This window comes from Equus quagga, chromosome 19, assembly GCF_021613505.1.
Source record: "Equus quagga isolate Etosha38 chromosome 19, UCLA_HA_Equagga_1.0, whole genome shotgun sequence".
Lineage (NCBI taxonomy): Eukaryota > Metazoa > Chordata > Mammalia > Perissodactyla > Equidae > Equus > Equus quagga.
Window position 1 is genome coordinate 6,120,592 of NC_060285.1, and position 9,714 is coordinate 6,130,305.

General features: G+C 58.7%; 1 protein-coding gene across 9 annotated transcripts in view; it reads left to right on the forward strand.

Moving 5' to 3' along the window:
• Positions 1 to 6: 6 nt before the first annotated feature.
• SULT4A1 (sulfotransferase family 4A member 1) overlaps positions 7 to 9,714 on the forward strand; it is a 34,991-nt gene continuing 25,283 nt past the window's right edge. For all 9 annotated transcript variants that reach the window (XR_006886203.1, XR_006886199.1, XR_006886202.1 and 6 more), the window contains exon 1: positions 7 to 196. Coding sequence is in view for 2 of the 9 variants with exons in the window: in XM_046646665.1 (XP_046502621.1) it covers positions 28 to 196 (169 nt within the window). In the remaining 7 variants the exon portion in view is untranslated. The remainder of the gene's footprint in view (positions 197 to 9,714) is intronic.

The following is a 9,714-nucleotide window of genomic DNA, read 5'->3' on the forward strand; positions in this document are numbered from 1 at the left end:
GCGGGCGGGCGCGGGCCGGGCGGCGGCATGGCGGAGAGCGAGGCCGAGACGCCCAGCACCCCGGGCGAGTTCGAGAGCAAGTACTTCGAGTTCCACGGCGTGCGGCTGCCGCCCTTCTGCCGCGGGAAGATGGAGGAGATCGCCAACTTCCCCGTGCGGCCCAGCGACGTGTGGATCGTCACCTACCCCAAGTCCGGTGAGCCCCGCGCCCACCCCGCCCCGCCCGGCCTGCGGCGCCCCCGCGGGAGCGCTGCGCCCGCGGACACGGGGGCTGCCCGTCGGGGGCGCCGTGGTCCCCCTCGTCCTCGCCGCCGCGCCCACCGCCCATCCGGTGCCCTGCGCGCGACAGGGCGGGGCGGCCCGCAGTGGGGGAATCGAGGCCAGAGACCTTTGGGGTGGGCCTCGGTGGCCACGGCTGGACGGCGTCCCGTGCGGATGGAGCCTGTTTGGCCGAAGCTGCCAGGAGGACAGGCCCAGGGCCGCCACCCCTCCCCGCATCCCCTCCCATTACCCGGCTGGCTGTGTGACCTTGGACAGTCACTTAACCTCTCTGTTTCTGGACACGGTTCAGCCTTTGATGAGTGCCAAGTCCTGGGGATCGTCTGGGAAGGGGCATCAAACGGGCGTCAGGGCTGTGTACGTCCCTTTCCTGCGTGGGCTTCTGGTGGGGGATGGGACCAGCCCTGCCCAGAGTGAGTGCCCGGTGCTCGGTGTGCTCCCCTGCTTCAGGGTCGCCTCCATCACCCAGGGGTCAGGCAGGACCCTGGAGCATTCACATTTCCCAGCCTTAATTGATGTCATTTTCCTGACAACCGTGTAAGGTGGTCATCCCCCCTTTACAGTCTAGGCATTGAGACTCAGAGAGGGGAAGTGGCTGGCCCAAGGTCACACAGCGGATGAGTGGCAGAGCTGGGATTTAAAGCCAGGCTGGTCTGTGTCCAGGACCTGATGTGAGAGATTATCATGTGCCTCTTCTGAGGTTTGTGGGGAAAAGAGGCAGCTTTCCTGTTCTTTTAACTGGGCTGGGGTGGTGGCGGGGGAGGTTCCCTGTTGCCACCGTACTGGAGAGGGAGGGAGCGCTGGAATCCAGACTGTGCAGTGCGTCTGCAGCCTGGTGTAGGAGGCGGCCGGCCTTGAGGTCCTGTTGGACCAGCAGGGGGCAGGTTGCTGGAAGAGCTGCACGCTGGATTGTCATCCCTGCCCAGGGTCCCCCACGCCCGAGGGCCTGACCTGATCCTCTGAGGAAGGTTGGGGAAGGGGCTGTCAGTGGAGCGGTGGGGAGCCATGTTGGTGGGTGGGGGCTTGGAGAACAGTCTGGAAGAACTGCGGGGCTGTCCTTGGGAAGAGGGACGGGAAGGAGGTGTGCGTGTGTTCCCTGCTGCGGCCCCACAGCCCCTCACCCGAATTGCGGGGCCCCGTGGGTGCGGCGATCCCTGGTTTTTCAGATTTTAGAGCTGTGGATGTCAGATATGCTGTAGGATCCCCCCGCTCGGTGTGGGGCTTTACCTTGGACCCCCACATTAAGTGGGATCAAGAAAGATTAAAAATAGCCTCATGTCGGCTTAGGACAGGATTTGCCTCCGAATGCATGGTGAAAAACTCGGTTTGGGCTCTTTAGGATTTTGGAACTACAGATGAGGGATTGTGGTTCTGTGTCCTCACAGGAGGAGACGGAGGTGAGAAGTTAAGTGGCTGTCGGGGTTGGGGACGCACAGACCCTGGGGCTCCCTGGGAGAGCTGTGTCCTCAGGCCTGTGGCCAGTGCTTTAGAGGGGCTGCCGCGGGGCCTGGCGGGGCTCTGCGGGCCCCTGGATGGGGATGAGCTGTGAGCTGGAGGAGGTTTTCCAGATAACCAGAGCTCACGTGTTGTAACTCACATGTTTCAAAGACAAACAGAAGCACACTTTGCACTTCTTAACAAGGAGGGCAAACGTGTGGCTCTTTCCCTTGGTGACAGGAACCCAGGGGTGGCCTGGAGACCTTGTGTGAGGTCCCTTCACCTAGAGCCCCGGAGAGTTACCTTTTTAAAACTTAAAATTCCCCACAGCCCTGATGGCCGTTCCAGGCTCCTGCCGTTTCTTGGCCGCCCCTGCCCGCTCCTTTTCCACCTGCGGCTGCCTGGTGAGAACCGCGTGTGGCCGGGAGCAGGTAGCGTAAGTGACCACAGCCCGTGCTCTGTGCCTTGTGGCTCCCGGAGCCCTGGGTCCGTTGTCACAGCGACTTCTCCCCAGAGCTCTGTGGGGTAGGTCAGAGACGGGCTCCCATTTCACAGGGGGACACGCATGTCCGGGGGGTTGGGACTTGCCCAGGCTCACAGGGCTGGAACAGGCTGAGTTGAGCTGACGGTGCACCTGGCATGAAGGAGGAGCAGAGTCGTGGGTTTGGTGCGGGCCAGTGTTTTCGGCTCCTTTTTGGCTTTGCCTCCTGGTTCTCAGCCTCGTCCCGCTCCATCCTCCCACCCATCCCATGGAACGTGACGGGGTGAGTGAGGTGTTTTCTCAGGAAAGGTGGCTGTGCCAGCTTTAACCGGCTCTACTGAAGGCTGTTGCCCTCCCGCCCCGCTGGCTGTCAAGGTCAGTACAAGAAATGACCGAGGGACGGAAGCGCTGGCCCCAGGAATCTGCCCTCATGGTTTTCTCAGCCAGAGGAACAGGGCCGTGGGAGTCATCTGCAGTGGGAGGGCGGGAGGAGCAGGTCTGGGGTTCGGATCTGGGTTCTCAAGGCTCCGTTTGCCCTGCTGTGAAATCCACAGCTTAAATTGCACGGTCTCCGAGGCTGGTCTGCCGGGATCCTTTGAGGGGCTGTGCCTGTGAACACAGGCCTGTCGCAGTGTGGGGTGGGACCTGCAATGCTTTAGGGGTGGCTAAGTGCCAGGTGCTCTGCCCTGTTAGTCCTTGAGGGGCTCTCGTGCCTCTTTTCGAAGGCTCAAAGAAAGCAAGAACTTGCTCAGTCACACAGCTGCTGAGGGATGGGGCCAGGTCTTGTCAGGTCCCCTGGTCCACAGCCAGCCTCTCCCCTGCCCCGCGGGTGCCCTGCTCCTTTGGGAGGTCGTGAGGGCAGCCAGACTCAGGCCCCAAGGAGGGGGGGCATCCTGCCTTCTCCCTGTGTGCTTTGTGACACTGGAGGCTCAGGCACGTCGGGATTTTAAGGTTTTTGCCGCTGTGAGCCCTCAGCACATGGCCTTCAGGTGGCCCGGGTCACATTCCCTTTCCCCTCTCTGGCCGGCCCTCCCATCCCCCACCTGGAGTGGGTCTGGACGAGGCTCCAGGGTGTAGAGGTTAGGCGCCCGCTTTGGAGCTGGAAGTCCTGGGTGTGAGTACAGCTTCACTGCTCCATCCGGGGGGCCCTGGGTGGATGGCGTGACCCTCTGAGCCGTGTGGGGGTTTCTGCAGGGGTCGGAGAGACCACCAGGACAAGCAGAGGCCCCCTTCGTGCCACAGCAGGAAGACCACGGGGCCCCTTGGGCTTCCGGTGCCCACGTCCAGGGGATGACGGTGAACTCGCAGGTGGTCGGAGCTGGAAGGGCCTGAGGGTCCCTGTCCACCCCTGCCCCCTCTGATGGGGAGCTGGGCTTTCCAGGGTTGGGGGCTTTCTGGTGGTAAAGGCAGTAGTAATTAGATCCTGCTTTTTTCCGCAACAGCCTACTGCTCTGGGATTTTTTGTGTGTTTCTGACGTTTTAGCTCAGACGACAGGTTAGACTGTGCTGTCCACTCCGGTAGTCTCTGGCCACATGTGGCTACTGAAATGGAATGAGTGGAAGTGACATAAAGTTAGAAATTCAACGCCTCAGTAGCACTCGCCACACTTCGAGTGCCAGGTGTGTCTCATGGCTGCCGTGTTGGACGGCACGGATGTCGAACGTTTCCATCATCGCGGGAAGTTCTGTGGGATGGCGCCAGTTCAGACTGGGATCCGGGTCTCGGGAGCCCTTGTGCCCGTGAGGAGGACCCTTCTCCTCACTGCTTGTTCATCATCATTCATTCTTACAGCCTCTTGGGTCCCGGGATTGTCGTGTTGACCCTGGCTGTCGGGGCAGCATCTTGTGGCTGTCCACGCTTGTGTGGTGGCAAGCGCTGCTGTCGGTTTTGCTAACGGGTTGACGGTCCCCAAAGTTGTGGGGTGTTGGCCTTGGAGTCTGCTCCTTGGCTCGGCCGGAGCGCCCGCCTCCTGCTCTTATTTTCCTTTTGGTTCCGGCCGGTCCTGGAGTGCCTCACAGTCTCCCGTCCCTGACCAGAGGGGAGAAGCGAATTGCAGCCCGGGAGGAAATGCATCTGGGCCCCGGTTCCACCCTGTCACCGTGGGACTTCGCTTTGCTCATGAAAAATGAGGGGGTTGGACCTGATGGACTCATTTCAGTCTTAAATTTTAAGATACCTTGGGGATGGGGAGGCTGCGGGAGATGCACGGGCCCCAGGCTACACGGATGTCTTAGTTTTCTTTGTGTGTGCATGTCACCGTGCCCAGGAGAGGTGGGCATGGGGCGCGTTGTGAAAAGCTGACCTCAGGAGCTTACAGTGACACTGGGAAGCCAGGCTACTGATGCTGGAAGCCGCCTGCCAGCCAGGTGGTCATTCTCAGTGTCGGTCAGGGGCCCAGGAGGGAGGGTTCAGAGGAGGAGGATGACTGGAGGACTGCATGGAGGAGGTGGGCTGGCCCTGGCCCTGGCCCTGAGGGCTGGATGGGATTACTGATTACAGCTGCTGTTCCACCCTCTATGTTGCTTGAGCCTGAGAACAACGGTGTTCTTGTGATTGTTTCCTTTCTGGAGATAGAAAGAGGCCCAGTGAGGGGCAGGGTGGTATCAGCATTTGAGTGGGTGGGTGTTACTCGTAGATGAACCACCCTGGAAGAGCCGGAGGAGAGACAGTGGGGTGGGAAGCAGCGCTCACCCAGCCTCGGTGCCGTGCCAGACGCTCCTCGGCTCCCACGTGCGGGCGTCTCACTTCATTTTCCCACAGCCTGGGGAGGAGTGCGTTCGTGGATCAGGATCGGGAAGCGGGCCACAAGGGGTTGAAGGACTTGTCACCCACCCCAAGCTCACATTTCTTCCAAGATCAGAGTGACTGTCTCTCCCTTCCAGCCTCACTGGTCAGGGTGCCGGGTGCTCTCCAACACTGCGTTAGCTGCCTCCCAGGATTGCGTGTAGAGGCCCGAAAACCCTGGCGGGAGGATTTGCTCAGGATAACCGGCAGGTTCCTCGCTCCCGCCCCCGCTCCCGCTCCCCTCCTCCCTCCCTCTCCTCCCCTGTGCTCTTCCTCCAGGCTGTTTCCACAGGATCTGGAGGCCTCGCATTGGGGAAGGGTGCCAGATCCAAGTTCCTGGGTTGGCTCGGGGAACGGTTCTCCTCATTGCTACACGGGGCTTGGAAGGGAAAGCCTCAAGAGGAACCCACAGGGTTCTGGAGAAAGAAAGGAGCCAGGGCTTCTGGGAGGAGTGTCTTTCTGATGCCAGTGGAATAGGAAGAGCTCTGAGTCCCCCTCTGAGCTTCTGGGTTCCTCATTTCTCATTGCTCCCAGACAGTGATGACTTCTCCTGCCTTCCCTCCCACATGCACTTTGTTACTTGTTTCTGTGGCTTTTTTTTTTTTTTGCTGAGGAAGATTTGCCCTGTGTTAACATCCACTGCCAGTCTTCCTGTTTTTGTATGCAAGCTGCCACCACAGCGTAGCCACTGACAGATGAGTGGTATAGGTCTGCTCCTGGGAAGCAAACCTGGGCCGCTGAAGTGGAGCGCACTGAACTTAACCACTAGGCCACCAGGGCTGGCCCACTTCTGTGGATTTATTGCCTAGTAAGCTCTCAGCTCTGCCTGCCCCTCTCAACCCTGCTCCGGTCTTGGGATTCTTCCTCTTTCACCTGGAGTATCGTGTGGCCTCCCCCGGGTTCATCTTTCACTCTGCAGCTAAGTGACGTCTCAGAAACACAAATCTGGCCTCCATCGCCCCTCATTAGGCCTCTCCACCGACTCCCCCTTGCCTTTGGGCAGTGTTGAAGTCCAGGGCCTGTCCTCCTGTGATCTGGATTTCACCTGATCTGCCTCCTGACGCTCAGCCCCGCGGGCCTGTCTGATCACACCCTGTTCTTTCTTGCCTCCAATCCTCCCCTGCCCTCCCCTCCCCTCCCCTGCCCTCCCCTCCCCTCCCCTGCCCTCCCCTCCCCTGCCCTGCCCTGCCCTGATGGGGACTCCGACCTTCAGAACGCCACTCGCCTGTGCACTGTGGGACTCACCACCCTTCCTGGCTTCCCTCCTCATCTCTCTCGGCACTTCAGAGATGTCCCTCCAGTGTCTCCTGGCTGTGCAGTTTCTGATGAAGTCCCCTGGGATTCCTTGGTCTGCTGTGGGGTGGGTCTCCCCCTCTGGCTGCCTTCAGCAGTTTCTCTCTCTCTCCGGTTGTCGGCACCTCAAATACGGCGTGTCTAAGTCGATTTTTTTGGAGGAGGGGGTGCTCATCCTGCTCTGGGTTCTCTGAGCTTCTTGGATCTGTGGTTTGATGCCTTTTATTATTTTGGAAAAATTTTCAGCCATTATCACAAATATTTCTTCTGTCCCATTCTCTCTTCTTCTTTTGGGATTCTAATTGCCTATGTGTTAGCTTGTTTGATATTATCTCACAGCTCTTGGATGTTCCCCTTTTTCAGAACTTTTTTGTGTGTTTCAGTTTGGGTAATTTCTGTCAACCCATCTTCAGGTTAATTCTTTCTTCCACTGAGCCAGGTCTGCTGATGAGCCCATTGAAAGCGTTCTACGTTTGTTCTGTGTTTTCATCTTCCCTCTAACGTTGTGGTTATAGTTTCCATCTCTTGGCTGAAATATCCATCTGCTCATGCGTGTTGTCCACCTTTTCCATGAAAGTCTTTAATATATTAGTTAGACTTATTTTAAGTTTTCTGAATCTGATTCTCTTGAATGTTTTATCTCTTGACAGTGGATAATTTTTTTTTCTTTTTAATGAGTCGTCCTTTTTGATTGAATGCTGGACATAGTGTTCTGACATTAGAGACTGGGCTCAGGCGTATTTATGCTTGGAAACGGGCCTGCCTTTTCCTGCCAGGCCGTCAGTGTGGACGGTGAGTCGGCTGGGTAGGAGCTGGGCTGTTTCCAGCTGGCCGCCCCCCAGGCTTTCCCGTGAGCTCGCGCAGGTCTGCAGAGGAGAGTCTCTCTCCTTGTGTCTCTGGCTCTGCAAGCCCACAGTCAGCCTTTGCAACCTGTGAAAGTGCTACCTGAGTTCCTCCTTCCCACCTGCCTGGTGCCTGGCTTCTCTTCCTAGGCCTGTCTCTGGAAGGCCCATCTTCGTGGGGGTTCAGCTGCTGGGCTGCCCTGCAGCTTCAGCTCCCTGCTGGGCTTAAGGCGGGGGTGGGGGTGGTGTCCTGTAGCTTATCCAGTCGCTCCCTGTTGGTGTGGAAGCTGTGCTCCTTCCAGCTCTGCGCTCTGGTGAAGCGGCACTCCTGGCATCTTGACAGCCAGATGAGGCAGTGGGCGTGTTCTGGAGTGTTCTGGAGTGTTGGGCAATGGCAGGGGGGAGCAGGGACCCAGCATGGGCTTCTAGAGTGCGTTGGGCTGAGTGAAGGGGCCATTGGGAGGTGGAAGCCCCCCAAAGCAGGCTTTGCAGAGTTACTGGAGTTTTCTGGAAGCTAAACAAGTCATTCCAGTGCGGCTGCAGAGCCAGAGACCCCAGCTTGGGCTTTGTGTGTGCTCCCTGGCACGCGGCTGGCTCTCGAGGCTCAGCTCAGCCTGGAATGAGCTGGGGTCCCCTGGCACTCCCACCCCCCTGTGGCAGGGCAGTGGACTGGGTGATGGCAGAGACTGCTTGAGTCTGCATTCGTCCTTCTCAAGCCTCGGGACAGGCCAGGAGGTACGGGGGTTTTCTGACTCTGCAGGTGTTTGAGAGTGTCCTTCCAGCCTCCCAGCTTCACTGTGAGAAAGGCCCTTTTCAGGTGAGCAACTGAGGCTGAGGAGAAGCTGGCCCAGGTCCTGGGAGAAGAGCCCACGTGGGCCCGACTGCAGGTGGTGTCTGCCTGGGCTCTGGGTGGGCCAGCCCCGAGGTCACACGTCCGCCACCGATGGACAGCACCCTGGCAGCACAGCGGTTGCCACTGCTGAGATCGTCAGTGGCCAGCCATGGCACTCAGAACATCCCGTGGGTCTTGGCGTTCAGTCCGTGTGGCGGTCCCCGTCTTACAGGGGAGGAGGCGACTGAGAGGGGCTGCGTCTTGCTGGGCGTCCAGGTGTCAGGAGGTGGCTGAGCCGGGGTTTCAGTCGCTGCCCCTTGAAGCCAGTGCCCATGTGGTCTTGCTGTCAGTTGTCTTACCCTCCTGCATTGGCCGCGGTGCAGCACCTGGTGCTGCCCAGGGTCACAGAGACGGGCGCTGTCTTACGGGAAGCGCTGTGAGCTCCCCTGGCAGAGATCGTGGATGGGGCTGGGCAGAGGACTGGGGCCCCTGACGCTGAGCACTGGCCCCTCCCCAGACGCCCTACAGCTCACTGGTCTGTCCTCCTGTCCTGGAGGTCCTAGGCCACGTGCTGCGGTATAAGAGGAGCTTCCCTGACTTTCCTGGGCTCTTTTGGAGGGTGGGGCCTCTCCCTCCTAGGGGAGCCGCATGCTCTGCCCACTGGGCTGGCAGCCTCCAGGTTGGGGGTTGTGTACAGCGCCCTGAGTGTGTGTCCACATCTGTGATCCCAGGAGCTCAGGAGCTCAAGGCTCAGGAGAATGTCACCCCCAGGAAACTGGGGGCCGGTGGTGTGGTGACTGCTTCGGGTCACCCAGAGTCGCTGGTAGAGCTAGACTGGGAATCTGGACACTAGACGCTCGGGGCCTCACCAGACGGGGCCTGTGGCAAGCCAGGGCTGTCTGCGGACGGGCAGCCTCACCAGCTGGCTGTGGGACCAGCTGCACCTCGGCCACTTGAAATGGTCCCAGCAGGAGGCGATCGCCCTCAGTGACCAAGTCTGTGTCCAGCAGGGGCCCAGAGCTGGGGGTGTGTGGCTGTAGCGCCGGCCACACTTGTTTCCCAGGGTCCAGGCCTGTGGGTGGGGGTGGGTCCCAGCCACTGCATCCTCTGTCGCACCCTTGCTGCCCCCAGCTGGGAGGTGGTGGGTTAGGGCTCGAGCTTTAGCCTGGAAGAGAGGACACGCGGCTCGTGGCCTTGGTTTTGCTGTTCGTTTGCTGTGTGAGCCGTGTGTGATGTGTGTATGTTGTGTATATGTGTGTGTGTGGTGTATGTATGGTACATGTGTGGCATGTGTATGTGTGTTATGTGTGTTGTGTGTATGGTTCGTGTGTGGTGTGTGTATGTGTGTGTGGTGTCTGTGGCACATGTGTGTTGTGTGGCATGTGTTTGTATGGTGTCTGTGGTGCGTCTGTGTGTTATATGTGTATGGCATGTGTATGTTGTGTGTATATTACATGTGTGGCGTGTGTATGGTATGTGTGTTGCGTGTATGGTTCACATGTGTATTTTGTGTATGTGTGTATGTTATGTGCGTGTGGTGTGTGCATAGTACACGTGTGTGTATGATACGGCACATGCACGTAGCACATGTACACGTGTGTTGTGAGTATGGTGCATGTGTGTATGTGTGTGTTGTGTGTATGTGTGTGGTTTGTGTGTATAGTATGTATGTGATGTGTGTCTATATGTGTAGTGTGTGTATGGTACTCGTGTGTGGGGTGTATGTGTGTGTGGTGTGTGTGGTACTTGTGTGTGTGGTGTGTGT